Raw genomic sequence first — 18,644 nt, 5'->3', positions numbered from 1 at the left:
TATTTTCTTAGGGTAGCATAAATGCCTGCAGAGCTATGCATCTACAGTTTATCTTGGCTGAAGGTAAAAAGAAGGCAGGAAATTTCGCATAGTTTTAAGGAATGTCAATTTTTTCATTCTATCCTTGGAATGTGATTTTGTTACAAGTTCTCGGAAAAACAAATGGCATTGTAACCACACGTAAATGCTAGTTCCTATTGGGAGGCTAGGCAGGCAAAGCTTGTTCTCGTTAGAATTTGGAAGTTGGGCAAGTTTATGTTAAGGCAGTAAAATGACAAAAGAGAATGAAGAGAAAAAAAGTGTGCAAAAGCAGTGCATGAGTAGCTTCTTTTAGTATTTCATCCTGTCTCTCGTGTTGCTTTGCTGCATTAGTTTTCATTAGTTATGTTCCATTCCATGCTCAAGGAAAAAGATTGTGGGAATTTATTTGAATCACACTCCTTCAAACCATAAATTTTGCTTTGAATGTGGCAAAGCTAAACATGACAAAAGAATATACTGTGCACACTCGTAACACCTACTGTATATGTGCACGTGTGTGTGTGTGTGCATAATCTTGGTCATAAAACCTGGTTTAGTGCTTGGAATTGTTGATTACGTATTCCTGGTGATGCTATATTTAAATTCATTGTAATTTTCTATGTAAAATTGTAAAAGCATGTTTTGTTTAGAAAAGAAAACTAGTTTAGAAACGCGGCGGCCATATTTCGATGGAGGCAGAATGCAAAAACGCCTGTGTACTTGCGTTGTAGTGCATGTTGAAGAACCCCAGGGGGTCAAAATTATTCCGGAGCCCTCCACTACGTCGTGCCTGATAATCAGAACTGGTTTTGGCACGTAAAGCCCCAGACCGAAGAGAGTTTTGTTTAGAAAAGTCTGATTAAGTGGTTTAAGGTTCAGTTTTAAGCTGTGACTTTATACATTGTAATATTTTAATTAGAAATGGTTTGCCGTGGCTGTACACTTACCGATAGCTTTTTACATGTTTTTTCTTAGGGTGCCAATAACTACCTGAAACAGGTCCCTAAATTATGGTGCTAATGGAAAGATCATATCTCAAAAATGATGAAAATAAAAATGATTATATTGCTAAAACAGAGTTTTCTTTAAATTGGCATTGAATGCAGTGCAAAATGACGTGAGGCAACACTTTAAAATGAAACACTATAATGAAATATGTTAATGTGTCTTGAGATGTGAAGTAGACTCATTACTCCTTTTTTGTTGTTGTTCTTGCCAGCTGCACTCTGCTTTCTATTAAAAAGGATTACTTTGTAGTTATTAAGGTGTTTGTACTCTCTTCTTTTTATCTTTTTCTGTGTGACCTAAAGATACTTTTTGTTGAAAGTTCCCTTCACTCACCGTACCTGGCTGTAAATAAATTTTTCTGTAAGCTTGTCATATGAACTTAAAAACTAGTATTATGAATTTCAAAGCCACCTTAAAAACAGACGTTTGTACATTTTTTTCAACGAATATAATAATTTTATTCTTCTACTGACAATGTGTTTCACAGCTGGTCTGAAGTATTTTAATAAGAAATTGTTACAATCATCCTAACTCAAAGTAACATTAATTTCACCACTGGAAGGTGGTTACGCCTTTCTTTTGCGAGACAATTGCAAAACATATTTACTCCTTACGCGTAGTGTATCATGTTATATATTTATAACTTTTTGTAGCATAATAGAAACGAAAAGAAACTCCTACATAGTCACATTGAATCTATGTCCTCTCTACCAATAAAATACGTAGTGAATGTAGCATAGGAAATAATTTTTCAGTTTTTTCCTTAAAATAATGCATGGCAGTAGCTTGTTGCACAACACACACCAAATTTGTAAGTAAACAAGTTATTTTCACTATTTATACACTTGAAATCTGAGCACTAAAATTCCAAGTCTTTTTTTTTTTTTGTTCCTTAGGACTAGTGTGATGTTTTGATTGAGAAAGATATTCAGGTGGTTCTGTGAAGCAAGGATTATTTACTGTATCATATATGATACAGCATGCAGTTGTGTGCTGTTTTGTGGAGTAGAGCACAGATTTGTTTCCTTGTGAAAGAACCAATTTGGTGGCAAAATATAATGTTTGTATCTGCTATGCCCTTTCTAAGTGTCGTTATTGATGATGAATAGGTCAGAAAAGGAAAATGCCAGCAGTGTTTTCAATGAAGGTAGCATGGGGCCTGCCATTTTCCAAGAGCTAATGACAGCAGCAATAAATAACTTTTGGAGGAAGGTGAAGTTTTTATTTTTAGCTTTTGTCAAGCTCCTAAAGGCTACACAAAGCAAAAATTTACGTAAAGCCAATTTCTACAAATGATCCAGACTAGATATTGAAGATATTGATTAGTCAAATGTCTTCAAATTTTTAAGAAACTTTAAGAAACAGAAGGTACCAGCTTCATGTGGAACATAAAAATGCCTGAATTATTAGTATTTTTTTTTGACAGTCACACTAAGTTTAAAGAAGTACTAAGGGCTTAAAGCATTTCCAGCATATTTCCATCTGTGATAACTATAATCTGTCACATGTGGAATGCATTACGCTTAAAACATGTTGTTTACACTGTGCCGGCTTTTTACATCTTGAAGGAACCGCGGATTTCCTTTCTTCGTTGCATTTAAATGCTGTAGTTTTCACATTTATTCTAGTAGCTGGAGTATGACGTTCAGAGTGCAAACGCAAGGGGAACGGAAATTTGCCAGGAATCAATGCACGAAAGGGCCACAGTGTGGGACCGATCTGGTGACAGGGGTGCATTGAAACTTGGTGATTAATAGGGAGTAGTATGACTGTAGTATTCTGTAGTCTGGCGCTGCACTGAAAAGAAACAAATTCAGAGTTTCAAACTGAAATCTCTTTGGGTTCGTGTTTGAGTTCACACGTTTTAGTTCTGTTCTGGTTCATCTCTGGAGCGAAAATAACAGTTTGAACCTGTTTGGAGCATCTTGCAATGGTCCATTCGGGTTCAAACAGGTTCAAAGGAAAAGAACATTCATGTGCCTGGAGATCAGAAATATGCGGTGCTTTTGGTGAAACAGTTCCCTTTGTTACTAGCTGTGTAAGAGTTTTCTTTTGCACAGGCATTAACTTGAAAAAGATGCCACAAAAATGATTCACCTAGGGGTTGAAATTTGTACATTCAGTGAGCTTGGTAGGGGGGGGGCACCCTGTGCTGCCTAGGCTGTGTTTTACCGCAACGCCCCTCCCCTAAATTTTCTCCTTCGTTGAATTCCTAAAGTTGCCTGCGCTTGTTGCCTTTACTGTGCAAAATTACTACCTAATCAATTAACTACCCATATATTACATGTTCATTTTATTTTAATGAAAGAAGGCACCTAGTTCTAAGAGAACATGTAATATCGGGCTGCTACATACATAAAACGGGCTGCTGGAATAGCTAGTACATGTTGATAACTAAGAATCGACCACAAAAACAAGACGGAGTGATTGAGGCTACTGAACTCGGCTCACAACTAGGTGCTGCTGCTGAGCACGAGGTCGCAGGATCGAACCCCGGCCACGGCGGCCGCATTTCGATGGGGGCGAAATGCGAAAACACCCGTGTACTTTGATTTAGGTGCATGTTAAAGAACCCCAGGCGGTCCAAATTTCCGGTGTCCCCCTCTACGGCGTGCCTCATAATCAGATCATGGTTTTGGCACGTAAAACCTCATAATTTTTTTTTTTAAACTAGTTGCTTTTCGCATAAGTTGTGCACCTGTGATGGCAAGTAGGAGTGTGTGTTGTATGGAGGTGAGTTTTGAAGTGAACTGAGAGGTCGGAAATATTGGGCACCAAATGTGTGATGCATATACGTAAAAGGTGGACTGGGTGGACTTAAAATAACAAAGTGAGCAAGTGGGAACAACGCATTTCTGATTTTGTCTTGGAAGTAGTGTAGATGTGAACAGCGCAATTGGCACCTTTATGAGCACTGCACTCGCTGTGCGCAAGTGATTATGTCACGTGCTTTTTACATATTTTGCACGCTTTCTTTTGGGATGCAGAAAAAAATGATACGTAACAAATAAAAAACTGCTAAATAGTTGTTTTTTGGAACACTCTTTAATTGTGTATCACCAAATGAGTGGAGTTACAAGGCGAATTGTATATATTGCATGTTGTAGCTGGCAACCTTACATATTTTATCATAAAATGCCAGTTGTTTAGAGCTTGTTTACTATTGACTATATTTATTGAGTTTAGGGCAAAACTGATTTCAAAAACAAATACAGTTGTCGACCGATTTTTCAGCAGCTGATTTTTCGAACCTGCTAAATTATTTGGACCCATGTACGAGTACATGCAGCAGTGTCACCCTTTCATAAAACCAATATATATAATGGCAACTGAAATTTCTGTCATTACATGAATTTTCATGGAATAATCATGAATATTTTCGTGAGGGCTAGTTCACAGCATCCCTCCAGAAAAAGTGTGCAAGTTTATTTTCAAGGTTTTGCCTGGTCCACCATGGTGTTGCGTATGTCAATCTGTTGGTCGGTATTTTTCATGATAGGACACGGCACACTGGGTTATATAGCACTGGATTGACCAACAAAATAGTTCCGTGAGCCCACCTGCTTTGGCGTAGTAGTACATTCAGTCACAAGAAACTTGTACGTATAATGTCCGCTCATGATAATTTCTAAAGCGCACAGATCTCTTAATCCCAGAGAGCCCAAGTCCAAATACCAGAGAGGCCTATCGCATTCTTGGGCAGCTGGGTATATGCCATCAGATGCTCCTGCTTAATAGCATGGAATTTTAACCGAAGAAGTAGTGCCGGTGAGAGCACCTTTGTTTTGCATAATAAAACAATGAATCGCAAATAAAACGTACATATATTGGTTCACAGGTATTTCTAAAGCACACACACCATTTAATGGAATATCACATGTATTCGATGGCATCTTTTTCATTCTTGTGCCTTGGGTGTGTGCCTCTGGATATGAGCCCATTCTTGGCCAATCCTGCAGAAGGGGTATGTGCTTGTGTGAGACAAGGAGTTAAAGGGTCCCTGAAACGGTTTGGACAAATTTTGTAGACGCATAGGGTACAGCTACAGTAAAACATTCGCACCACAATTTGTGTGAAGCATCTCACATTAAGAAAACTACGCATCATTACAAGTTACCCTCCTTCTTAGCGATGCTTTTTCTCCTCAACTCGTTTGCCGAGTGATCGGGGCTAAGCTCCGCCTTCACTGGCTCTGCTTCATGATGGGACGTCGTGTCGTCTACTTTCGGTTGTCTTGGAGCCAGCGCGTGAGGCTTCTCCAACCTCTGCCAGCCGCCTGGCAGTCGATCCCAAGTGAGAGCTATCCAAGCAGCGTGCGTTGCGAGCATTCTGTGGCAGCTTCGAGCATTTCTGGTATTCCGGTAACCACAGGCGGAGCTGGGCGTTTTGACGGATGGGGTGAGGCATGAACTAAAGCCCCTCCATACTACTATTGCTGTGAGTAAGGAGCTGTAGCACAGACGTACGTGAGCGGCCTGATCGGTCTGCATGGTCCAGCCAGCTGGTGGCGCAGAGCTTAACCAGCCAAACAAATAGCTAATATTGCTGTAACCAAATGTAAAACATTTTAAACATCTAGAAAAACAATGTGTTCACGATTATGCTCCTGCCAAAAAGTTACAACAGCAGCAAAGTGGACTACACTTGATTACTGCTATATTAGTTCTGTGTTTGGTTGAGCTCTGTGCCACCAGGTGGGCTGCACCGTCCAGGCCCTTCACGTTTGTGCCTCCACTCATCCTGTATACCACAATAGTGTTTCGAGTGACCAGTATTCGGGTAAATGCAAGCGCGTTTACCCGAATACTGGACACTCGAAACACTATTGTGGTATATAGTAATCCTTCGGGGTGAAGTGACGACCGCAAACGCATAGATGCTGGTGCCGATAGGATACCGACAACCAGCACTGCAGCCTCTTTGCATACATGTTTGCCTTGCAGAGGGACACGATGTCGCAGCTTGACATGTTGCCGATCGCTACATCTGCAGCCCACAATGCAAGGGCGTACCATGGTGCTTGTGAAGAGTGATTGAGACCAACACAGACTGGCGCAGCTCGCCTCAACAGAAGAGCACGTTGTAACACAAGCAGACGACACTTGCTGATTACCAGAAGTGCTTGAGTTTAGTGATACATTGTCCTTGTGCATTCTCTTTCTGTTGCTTTCTTTTTATAGAAACAAATTTACTAACATTTAAACTATTATGAACAACATTTGTTCACCATAAAGTTGGAAAAATTATCGATGACGCGCCCTGGGCAGCCAATCGGATAGCTCGCCCTATTGACGTCATATGGTCAAATCGCGTCACCTGGTCAGGGGCGGCTGAAAACTCAGCAGAGTGGCGTGCTGTGATCGGTAGTGATGTGCCTTTTTAAAACCTTGTAATAAATTACACACTTCATGCGGAGTACTTAGATATGCGTCAATTAGTGATCAGAAGGACCTACTGTAACGACTCAGTACATTTGTACAAAATTGTTTCAGGGTCCCTTTAAATGTAATTGCATGCGTGTCTATTGTGCGTCCACCTGATTTGGTGTTCGCATTTCGCCACAGTTTGTGAATGGTGTAGTGCATAAGCATAAACATTGCATGACATTAAAGTTGTGCAGTGCATACACATAAACATTGCATTAGGTTACATGTTGCATAGGATGAAAATGAACACAATTGTATACTTTGCATTTAGTTGTATGTTATTTACTGCTTTACTAAGCTTTGCATCATATCAGTTCCAACATCTGCGTTTGATTTGCTATTTTCTGTTTTAGAAACAATTAACATACTGAGTAAGAAAACAGCTTTTAATGGTTTTCACCTAACTTTATGTAATTTTTTGGCTTCAACAATAGTATTCATATTTTGAGGTTGGCAGGACTGATAATGTGGTTAACTACACGGTTTATTTGACACGCCATTTTGTGATGGAGACAGAACGTCATGCTTTGTTCGAAAGCTCCGTAGACTCTAGTGCAACTAATTCATGAGATCATGATTAAGTTCTTTGATCACCATAGCTGTTGTTTTATAAAAGCCAGATAAAAAATATAACATTTGTTTGCGCCGAATGGCTCACATTTGTAAAAGTATAAAATTTTTTTTTTTGAATATTCATTCACAATGCATGTGCATAGATGCTAATTGCATGCATGTAATATATATGCTCATTGTGAGCAGGAGCAGTAAACAAATATAAAAACATTTCAACTCTGAGCATAGCAGATGGGAAATGCGAGTCCCCTGCTTTTGTCGCCATGGCACTGTTCATAGTGCCACCATGTGTGATGCACCAGGGCAATGGGAGCAGACGGTTTAATATATTGTAACATAGGTTAAAGACGGAGGCTGGCAAAAAAGGCGCTGTCTCTTTAATGGCGGATCAAAAGAAGAGCGTGCAGCTTGCGCACATCATCTTCTTTCATGGCGCTGACCTTTGCGTGTGTCTTGCCATAGTGTGGAAGCCCCACATCATTGTGATATGTGCTGTGAAATCTGTGTGATATTTAGAACCATTGACTGCAGAGCCAGTTGGTGAATATTCTTGGTGAAGATGAGGCACGGAAAAAGTGTAGACATGAAAGAAATGCCAGATCTACTTATCTGTCCTTCATTTTTTTCTATGCTTCATCTATATTGTGTAAATTTGTAGAGTAGCAGTGCACAAATTAGAGTTGATAATCTTGACGATAGTTCTTTCTAAGCTCCTCAGAAAACTGAATGGGATCACCTATATGACAAGTCTGTTGCAACAAATTAGTTCCAAAAAAAAGGTTAATATTGCAAGTTGCTAAGAAACTGTGAACCTTAGACAAAACTGTGTGCTATTAGTTGTGCCAAATGCCAGTTGGACTACCTTAAATGTGGCTTGTGCAGGAGGCAGTTCCAGATTTTTCTTTTTTTTTTTTCATCCTTTTATTTTTTGGGTGGCCAGTAAAATGGGTGGCCAGTAAAATTCATTTCTTTTGGTTTTCTAATCGATGCTTGGTGAATCCAAATTTTTTTCTCTACAAATCTGATACTGGATTAAGAGCTTACACAAAAGCAAAATTTGGCAGCGTAGCTTTCGGAAGACATTTCCCACATATAAACAATAAGTTTGGTCTATCTCCTTCAGGACCATCATGGCGTTTGCGAAATGGTATGCTGCTGGAGCGGAGCTTGCGTCTGCGGCCCAGCTGGACTCCCGAGAGAGGCTGGAACGATCCAGAAGAACGAATGGCAGAAGAGCGCCATTTCAGGCATGGGGAAATTAGTCTTTCGAGTGACCGGGAGGCACCTGAACTTGGGGAGCGCAGTAGCCTTGGTGGCCCATCCAGCGCAGATGTTGCTGAGAGTGATGTCTCTGGATTAGACAACCTTGTTGATGAGTCTGCCATTGTAGGGGGTAAGCTGTATTATGTATTCCCTGATATAATTGGCTCCCCGTGTTGGTTGGCAAAGCAAACAATTGCTCTCATGTTTTTGCTTGCTTTCTTACAGGCTTCAGCAACTTTTAAGAATGCAGCTGAAACCACTGCAAAACAGAGCTGGAAATTAGCTACAATCACTTTCCATTTAGCCTCGCATGGAAATGGTACAGCTACAGCCGGGACCGACAAAATTAATCAAATTATTTGGCAGGTCAAATTAAATTAAAATGTAGAAAAACACCAAAACACATCACCTATACATTTGGCAGTACTTGCCCGAGTCTAACACGTCCCCGGCCGAATCAAAAGAGCACCCACTTTCCATGTGTTCTAAGTAGGAAACATTAAAGCTTCGAAACAAAGTAAAAGTCTTACACGCACCTGTTTCTTTAACATGAAAAAAGGGGCAAGGGTCTAATATGTGTTTCACAATGGCGACCATTTTCCTAAATTCAGCTTCGCCGCACGTTTTGTAATGTTACCTTCGCCGCAGTACATTCGTGATGCAGTAAAGCATCCAAGCGCCGCGAAGGTGGTTTTGATTTCTTATCTGATTGGACTATGCAGGCAAAATTTGGCCTAATTTTCTTCGGAAAAAACAAACAAAAAAGAAAAGTGCATATTAGAATCAAGTAAATACCGTAATCAGACATTGTCATCAGACGGGATAGACATTAATCAGACGGGATAGGATGTGTTCAACACCTTCGCTGTCCCCTGAGCTCCGCCGAGACAGACACTGCCACTAAAGGATTCACTATTGGGGTCACCATAGCGGTCAGGCGCGTGCATGCTGACTGGTCAAGTTTGAATTACCGAGCATGGACTAACTTTAGGCTCGAAATAACAAAAATTTGGGCTGCCGAAATGCATGGGTGCCGCCGGCTGGGAACTTTGACCGGGATCAAATTAATCGTAGTTGAATTTTCAACGGAAGTCTACTGTAATAGGAAACTGGTGTGGCCCTCTTCTCGCATGGTAGTGACATTGCATGCTTTCCTTTCCACCTCGTTGCGCTGCATGCTCTAGTACCTCTCCCTTCACCCAGTTTTTAATATAGATTTGTTATGTGGAGCTTGTGGATATGGCTGGAATGACATGTATTGCTGCCAGCTTTTTTCATAAAGACAAAATATATTTGAATGCATTCTCAGAATGTGCCTGTAGAATGCATGTAACTATACCATAGACCATTTCTCCTAAACCCATTTTGTGCACTGATATATTGCTGTGCGACAGTAAATGTGACGCAGAAGCAGGAAATAAAGTACACTTGTCGATGACGCAAAGAAGTAGTATCCTATGCTTGCTTCTGCTATTGGGTACTTTTTTTTTTCCTTTTTGCCCTGCTAGTTTTTTTTTGTGTAGTTGCTACATTTTTTGTCATAATAAACTTTGTGAGGGCAACATGGGGGTCTTTTCGTGCTACAGCATAAAATGTGCAAGTGTTTTTCTGGTATTTCGTTTAATAAATGGCAGTGTACATTTTCTAAAGCCAAGCACTAGTGTTAATATTGCTTCAGTGTCTTGAAGAAATTATGCCTCAGTGATCAAAAATTTGTGCGCTTCAAAAGATTGAAGCCTTCACAGAATGTGGGACATGCGTCAGTATTTTGTGTTAAGTGCACTGGTTCTGTTTTGTTTAGTAAGTATTGAAAGAAAAAAAAAATGTCCTTTTGGCTGAATCCTTTCTTGGTAGTCACAAGAAGCAGCAGACAGATTCGTGCGTGTGTGTGGGAATAATATATATATATATATATATATATATATATATATATATATGCCACCAAGCCGTGAGTGGTGGCGCTGGCTAACGCTTCCATGGTTCCAGAAACATAAATACCCCAGAAAGTGAATGGGAAAACGGTGCCGCGGTAGCTCAATTGGTAAGAGCATCACACGTGTAATGTGAAGATCTCGGTTCATATTCCACCTGCGGCCAGTTGTTTTTTCATCCACTTTCATTTCCCTGTATTTATCATTTCTTTAATTCAATTAGGAACTGTAGATAACTTCCCCTATGCTGTCCTTGGTGTCATTGTTGGCTTCTTATGATATGACTAATAAAAATCGGGCCCCTCGGTTTCCTTTCTTCTCGCTGATATATATATATATATATATATATATATATATATATAAATGCACGTACATACATACTACTTGAGAGACTGAAGTTATGGTTATTCTTGCTGACAGAAACACTTGAAAGTTCCTGTTTTCTTTAACATAATCTGTATTTTTTTAAAGGATTTGTCGTTATTTTTACAACACATTTCATACATGCTTCACTTTTCTGTTGCCTTTATGCCTGCTTACCCCCCTCCATGATGCAAGCTTAAATGTGAAGCTTTTACTTGGCTAAAGTGATGGTGATCTCTGCATGCACCTATCAGGATAAGGCATCAACGCATTGTACATTATGTATATTGTAATGTGAATTGTGAAGTGATTGCGTAAATGTGTTTGTCAGGGAAAGTGTGGTTTCCCCTTGGCTGTCACCATTATATTTATCTTGTTCGCTTTCAGAAATGAATTATCGTGTATTTTATGTCCCCCCCCCCAAATACTATCGGCATTTTTTGTAAATGAAGGCCTGTGTTCCTGCTTGCAGCAGCTGCAGTTCTTCCCAAATGTGCAAGATGTTTCTTATTTTGTTCTCATGCATTTCAACACTGTAGGTACCTCGAGTGACCATGGAAGAGTTGATAAAGCCACCCAGACCAATTCATCAGAAGAAGGTGTAGAATTGGCAGCGCCGCAGGCGAAGGCATTGAGAGCAGGACCTGATGATAGCCAGCACTATGTCGTGAGGAAATCAGCCTCCGTTATCTCCGATATTTCTTTTGTAGGTGAGTGTACAGGTGCTTGATGACACCCCAGTATGCTTTACCAGTATGCAAGGAAGGGGATGCAGCAAATGGCAGAAAATGGCGCCTTTGGTGGCGATGCCTGTGTGCATGCCAGTTGTTTCAGCAACAGCTGTCTCCAACAGTTAAAAATTCGGAATCACAGACAAAATGTTGATGCTAAAATTTGGGTGATAATTACCAAATGAGTTACTAACTAGCCGGATCTCACTACTGACATTTTGGATGAATAATTAATTGTTGCAGTTGTGGATTTCAAGCCAGTTCCTAAGGCATGTCTACTTTAATGGGTATCGCAAACATTAGCACCAGGCTTGGCCTATTTGTTAGCAAACTTTCAGTGAAATGTATGGGCATCCGATGTTTCATTTTCCCTCAAAGCCTTAGGGGACACTCCACTTGAAAACAATTAAAAAAAAATATCTGGGCCCATATTGATAAAATTGGCATAGCTATTATATTTTGATATGCTTATTTCGAATATGATTTTTCTGTGTGACAAGTAGTTTCTAAATAGAAATTTGTTTTTGTGTGGACTAGTTGGGAGGTTTGCTCTCTCTGAAATTCTGGTTATCGAGACTGGCATATCAAAATGATGTTGAATGAAAAAGAGTTTGCAGTGCTATAAGAATGAATGCTGTGGACTTATTTAGGCCAAATTTATATAGTATGTCCAACTTTTTATAGTAAGAACACCTAGTAACACCAGGCCAAATTACTTTTTGAAAATTTCTGAATAATATTTCTTCATATTATAGGCCTACTGCACTCTATCTGATAAAAGAAAAAAAAAATTACTGCGATAGGATTAGGTAGAACCAGAGATATCATCACTCCAAAACTGTGACACCATCAGAAATGCTTTTTGAGAAAAGGAACATTTCACGACGTGTTCATGGGGATTATGGCAAAGACTATATCAATTGAGGATGATACAGGGGTAATCAAGCAAAAATAAAGGCTCTACACCAACCTGGAGCTAAGAAACGTGAAACTATATTTGGGCCAATTTTCACCTCCAAAGAGCAGTGTCTCCCTTTAATCAAAATTCATCCGGAGACGCCTATCACGGTGTGCCTCAAAATCAGATTGTGGTTATGGCGCGTAAAACCCCATAATATTATTTAATTTTTGTTTTCCTCCCTTTAAGTACTGCGAGAGAAAACTGTGAGTAACTTCAGTGTATTTCACTTCGTCACATGTGGCGCAGTGCCACTTCCCTTATCTTACTGAACCTTGGTGCTGTCGCCGTGTTTCTCGGTGCCATTTGACAAGCCGAATTAACCTCTGCACAATTTTAAATGTGAATACCTCAAAAAATGGTACAGTACAATCCTCACTGTGCCTACTAGCGGACTGTCCTAAGCACTGACCAGCTTCAGCAGTAAAAAAAAGAGAGAGAGAGAGAGAGAGAGACATTTAGAGAGGCCATACTAATTTATTTATATTTAAACAAAAGGGTTGGGCAGACTTTTGCAGCACTATGTGTTTTGGGGCCAGGCACCATACTTCACCCATATGTTCAGATGTATGCTGCCCTGACATGGCATTTTATATAAAAATTTTCAAAAATGTGTGATTTCATTTTATGAGCTGTGGTTCTTTATGCTGAATTTTTTCTTCCCCTGAATTTCAGTGCTTGTAGCAGGTTGCAGCGCGGTCGCTGTATTTGGAGTGGTTGCGGCTGGTTACTGCTTCTACAAGTGAGTGTCTTTTTTAGTGTTTAACCTCTTCGAGCAGGTTGTTGCCATTTCATGACACACAAATTCTGGTTTCTTAAATTAGAATAATACGTTAAGGCAAAAGTAGGGTGGATTTTGATGTCATGTGTGATTGTGCAACGGCACTTGCTAGTGACCCAAGAAGCCTTGGGCCATGTTTGGGGGATCTCACGTGACTCGCTCGATGGCACCGATAGCGCTTGTGATTCCCCTGCGGTGACTGCGAAAGGAAGGCATCACCCCTCTCGACAAACGTGCTGGCGCTTGCACCTAACGTGACATTTACCGCGTACATGAGGACTCCCACATGAGCTGGTATAAAATGTGAATCTCATTTGATCCAAATGAAAATAAATTTTTCTATGTGATAGCAGCATTAACCGATTCGCTTCCACAGCCAGCGATCTACCGGCCCCGACGGCCAAGGCCAAAGTTGGAGTTACTGGCACTTTGCCGGCCGCTCAAAGATGTGCTGTTTCTGGCTATTTTTCATAGACGGCAGCCCATTATAGGCTGTTTTCTAGTTTTGGGTTTCGCGCACTAGAGGGAAAAATTTGTCTACACTTTTAGCTGGAGTTGTTTGTAAAACAATGGAAAGCTTCCTGCTCGCCAGACTCCACTCCGTTGTTGTAGCCGTTGCAACTAGAGCACCAGGCTCAATCGATAAAGAGCGTACAGGCTTCGGAGTGCACTCATTTTTTTCAGCACATGCCACCGAAAGCTGTGAAGCAGAAGCATTCAATGCTGTGCTTAGTTTTCGAGGGCTAAGTTCAAAAGTCCAAGAGGTGTTCCGAGTGCAGAAGTGCCAAAGTGCACTCCGCGTTCCTGCACGCTTTAAACATTTTTACAGCGATGCTGTTAAGGGCTCAGTCTCCAATGGTCCTGTCCGTGTGTAGAAAAAATTGCCCCCATCCCCGAAGGGAATCGTGAGGAAATGCGAATGCATTTCTTGTGCCGAGAGTACACGGCGTAGTAATTTTAATGGCGTAAATTAATGACGAGACGAGGATTTGTACCGTAACCATTTATTTACACATTCATCAGCACCTGTTTGTGTTGTCATTGTATCTGATGGCCATAATCACAGCCTTGTGGTCGCTAAAGTGTACAGTCAGAGGGTCTTTAAGAAGCATGCGCACGTCACAGTTTCGGGTAAAGGCGAGATCAATGCAACTTCCGTGAATGGTAGTCGGACACTTGTCGGACTCGGCGGAGGCACACTGCATAGAGTACTTTGTCCGCATGTACTCCACCAACCATTTGCCGCTCTTATTTCTCACGTCCACGTTAAAGTCACCAACCAAGACGACGGGGTCAGATACTTTGGAGCGCGCACACACACTTTCCATAGCCGCGTCCAGTTGCGCGGCAACGGCGTCACGAGCGAGGTTGGGCGCGAGGTACACGGTCACCACAAAGGCTCCGTCTCCGGTGTAGGCAAGGGTGTAGAAGTCTTTGTACGGAGACGTGTCTCGAACGGGCGAGGTGGCAACGGCATGCGATATGAGGTTCCCATACACGTTAGCAGCGAGATTAACGCCGCAGTATTCGCCGTCCTTGCCACTTCGAGCAAAGTAGTACTCGTTGACGGCGTCGTTTAATGCTGCACTGTGGAGAGAGAGCAAACGGCGAGAGAAGGAGCGGCGAAGCACTGCACCTACCCTCTCCTACACTCTCTCCACACACGCGGGAGCTCCGCCGAGTTCCCGCGATGCGAGCGCCCTCACACGCCAGAGCGCGCTCCTCCTCTCCGCTACTCCGCCCGCACCACGTGCTCCGGTTGCTAGGGGCGAGGATAAGCGCGCGCCCCCGCAGCTGTTGCTATGGGAGAGGGAGTGAGAGCGGAGAGATAACACCCGCCGGCGCGCGGACACCGACAGATGCCTGAATGCCCCGACTAAGAAATGCATTCGCATTTAAAAAACTCTCATTGGCCGTATGCTGTATGTGCAAGTGAAAGCACGCGAGGGACGCGCGCTTTCACTCGCACATACAGCACATTTTGGATTAATAATTAATTGTTGCAGTTGTGGATTTCAAGCCAGTCCCTAAGGCATGTCTACTTTAATGGGTATCCCAAACATTAGCACCAGGCTCGGTGTATTTGTTAGCAAACTTTCAGTGAAATGTATGGGCATCCCATGTTTCATTTTCCCTAAAAGCCTTAGGGGACACTCCACTTGAAAACAATTTTTTTTAATATCTGGGCCCATATTGATAAAATTGGCATAGCTAACTCTCATTGGCCGTATGCTGTATGTGCGAGTGAAAGCGCACGCTTTCATGGAGAGTGAACGCACGGCGGAGCGCAAACGCGACTTCTTCCGTCGCGCAAAAGGCCGTGGGGGCACGGGAGGGGAGGCGATGTTTAGCTGCGGCACTAAATGCGTATCTTGTGACTGGGCGCAAGGGGAACTGGCGACTCAATCACCCATGCAAAAGGAGGAAAGCGGGGATGCAGCGCGGGAGGGAGGTAGTGCGGCTTTTGCTCTGCAAGCAATCAACTGCGTACGTGTACTTTGCGCGGTGACAGGTGGTTGCGCGCACCGTATCTTGTAAGCAATCTGCAGGACGGCTCCTACCTTTTATCCGCTGTGCTTTCGCCGCTCAGTTTCCGTAGAAGCGTGTGGGGTCTCACACATGCTCTTGGGACAAAGGAACGACAACACAGTAGCGCAAACAATCAAAAGGGTATTTATTGCACCTTTCATACACTAATGCACACTAGCCGAATTACAACCAATTGAACATTCACACAGGCGCGCGACAAATCAAGGAAGTCCGACTCACCGCGACCCGATAGCGAGCGAATATGTTCGCCCCATGCTGTGACACCATCGCCCAGTCGTTCACGTGTACGGTCACGCGAACGGTAGCGCGTTCGAACGATCCGTGTTCGTCCATACCGGTGTCCTGCTCTTAGCCTCGCGCGACGGTCGCGCGAAGCGGGCCGGCGCACGCGCGAAGCGTTCGTGCGTGTTGGCCGCCGATCCCAATCCAAAGAGAGAGCGCCATCGACCTTTTTCTCCCAAGTCACCCCGCCGTTCGGTGGCGTTAGCATCGCGACACTCGCGCCATCTCTCGCAACGCGCCGCAACCGCTACGACCACCGCCAGCACTTAGCCACGCGGTGAAGCCGGACTACAGGAGACGCGAGCTATGCGGAGAAAACAACATCAGGGGACGCGCGTGAGTGGCGCATCCCCACAAGCGATAGACCGCATGAACCTTCGCTCGCAGCTGCTGGCGCGCTTGCTCACGCCAGCGTTTTGACTGCGCACGTCAGCAACCGCAGAACGCCGGCGCAGTGTCGACGGCGGCGGCGTTTTGCCCGCATTCGCATGTTTTTTTGTCCGCATTTTTTTCAATGCATCTGACACAGAAGCCTTTTGCGAAGAAAATCAATCAGACATTTTGTAAATGTGATGTCTGTAACGGTTTTAGAGCAATTTTCTTACAACGGGAAACGCGCTCAACAAAGCAGGAATATGTGCTGCGGGTCCCACCAGGCACGACGGAGCGCTGAATGGGCAGAAGTGAAGGGGTCAATGTGCGAGTCATAATGTGTTGTATCAACATTTTGTCAGCTGTTAGCTTCATATGTGGTGAAGCCTACTTAAGAATTTTTCTAACATAGAATAAGATTTTGTTAGCTTTACTAATTATCAGTATGCATTTCAGAGTTTGTTTGTTGCGAAATTGTTGGTATAAAAAACAAAGAAATAGTGAGGCGTGTTTTGATACTGTATGCACCACACAAGGTAGCACATAATCTCAAAAATGTAGCCAGCCAGTATCACACAAAAGTGGTATTCCTGCACCTAATAAACTTTTAAAAGTATGTGCCAGACCATAGGCTGTCAAAAAAAAAAGAAAGCCATAATTATGTAATGACGTTAAATTATTCAGCATTGTTTTCCTTTTGTTAAATGTGGGACCCATATGATCAGCAACAGAAATGTTTGACGTACAGTCAAATTCACAATGTAACGAACTATTTTTGTTTCCCAATCTTAGTTGCATTGAAAACCGTGTATTTTTTTCGTGATTTAATGAAGTCATTTCGTCACACAATTTTGATTTAACAAAGTTAGCGGCCATGTGAAGCATCTACTTGGAGCCTGTATTGCTAGTAAATCTAGCAAAGAACTATAAAAATCTTGGCCAAAGCAAAAGTTACTTTAAGCATCCTTCTGCATTAAATGTTTGAGAGGAAAAAACGCCGTCAAAAACACTGGCCCTGCGCCGCGTGTTTCGTGCGCGCAGGGAAACAGTAGGCAGGAAACACAGCTGTACCATTTGTCGTGTTGGTAAACGACTTGCAGAAGTCGTGGAGCATGTGGCAGCTTGCAGCGCTTGGAGAAACATGAGAGCTGACAAGTGAATGGGCACTTATCTGTTTTCTCCTCCATGCGAGGGCCACGAGCCGTGTCTTGGAGGTAATCTCTGCGGCAGGTGCTAAGTGTGAGCTGGGACAATAGGTGCTTTGATGCACAATAAGTTCCCGTGCGTCTACTGTTGGCGGTCGCGTAAGTTCAAGTTTCCGAGATTTTCAAGTTTCCACAACAGCAAGTTCGGGTTCGTAGAGTTAGATTTGTTAATGTTTGCCTGAGCGTGCGTGGCACTGACAAAACTACGAACTGTGATTTGCTGGAATTTTTTTTTTCCCTCAGTACAAATATATCTATGTAGGTATATCTTATTAAACTTGTTTTTCATTCGTGGGCGCCGGCTGCGGGCACTAAGGGCGGTCAGTCATGGCGTTCAAGATTTACGGCAACGCAACACACGCAAACCTCGGACGCTGTGAGCCACGTCAATGCATTGCTCTCGGCACGATCTGCAATGCACACGCTGGTGCTCATAACCGTGCATTTACGGCCCGACTTTCTTGCAATTTGCTTATAAATGCTTATTAAGAAGATGCTATCCACCAAGAATGCTGTAGGAATTTGTGAAGTTGTTTATAATGCTGAAACGTACCTCCAATATGAAATTCGTGATTTAACAAGGTTTTTCGCTGCAAGCACAACTTCGTTATATCAAGGTTCGACTGTATTTCAAGTTATCAAAATCATTGACATAACATATTTACACGCTTTTAACACGCTCCCGAATCTAACATGCACCCAATCTTCGTATGTTTAAACTAAGAAAATAAATGTGGCAACTGTATGTCAAATGCACCCGATTTATAAAAGTAAGCATACCTCCTACGTTCCCTAATGTAGCATACCCCCTAACGAGACGTGCGGAATTTACCTTCATGAAAAGTAAACTATTTTTTAAAAATAAGCTTTCATAATCAAAGCGGCATATGGCGCTACCGTGCGCAATGCCAAGAGCGCATGCACGAGGAACCACGTGACTTTTCTTCGTGAGCTTCGGAGTGAATAAAAGTTCAGTTGTTTGGGACGCGTGTTGCTTATAGTCGCTTAACTCAGCCTAACAGCGCGTTCCAACATTGGTGACCCGGACGTGATGTGCAGCCACCAGGGTTGAGCATCAACGTCACTATGACTTCGATGTCGACGATGGACTCCATGACTATGACTTCTAATGTCCACGACGGACGCTACGCCGACAGTCTCTTCAGTTGACGGTAAGCTG

The 18,644-nt window shown here is 42.6% G+C and overlaps 1 protein-coding gene across 1 annotated transcript in view; it reads left to right on the top strand.

The window, feature by feature from the left end:
- Window positions 1-18,644, top strand: part of LOC119436821 (neural proliferation differentiation and control protein 1) — a 62,274-nt gene that overhangs the window by 5,331 nt on the left and 38,299 nt on the right. Inside the window, exons 2-4 of the mRNA XM_037703815.2 lie at window positions 8,152-8,421; window positions 11,125-11,295; window positions 12,950-13,016. Of these exons, the coding sequence (XP_037559743.1) occupies window positions 8,152-8,421; window positions 11,125-11,295; window positions 12,950-13,016 (508 nt within the window). The remainder of the gene's footprint in view (window positions 1-8,151; window positions 8,422-11,124; window positions 11,296-12,949; window positions 13,017-18,644) is intronic.

This window comes from Dermacentor silvarum, chromosome 1, assembly GCF_013339745.2.
Source record: "Dermacentor silvarum isolate Dsil-2018 chromosome 1, BIME_Dsil_1.4, whole genome shotgun sequence".
Lineage (NCBI taxonomy): Eukaryota > Metazoa > Arthropoda > Arachnida > Ixodida > Ixodidae > Dermacentor > Dermacentor silvarum.
This window is presented reverse-complemented; position numbering and strand designations above follow the sequence as displayed.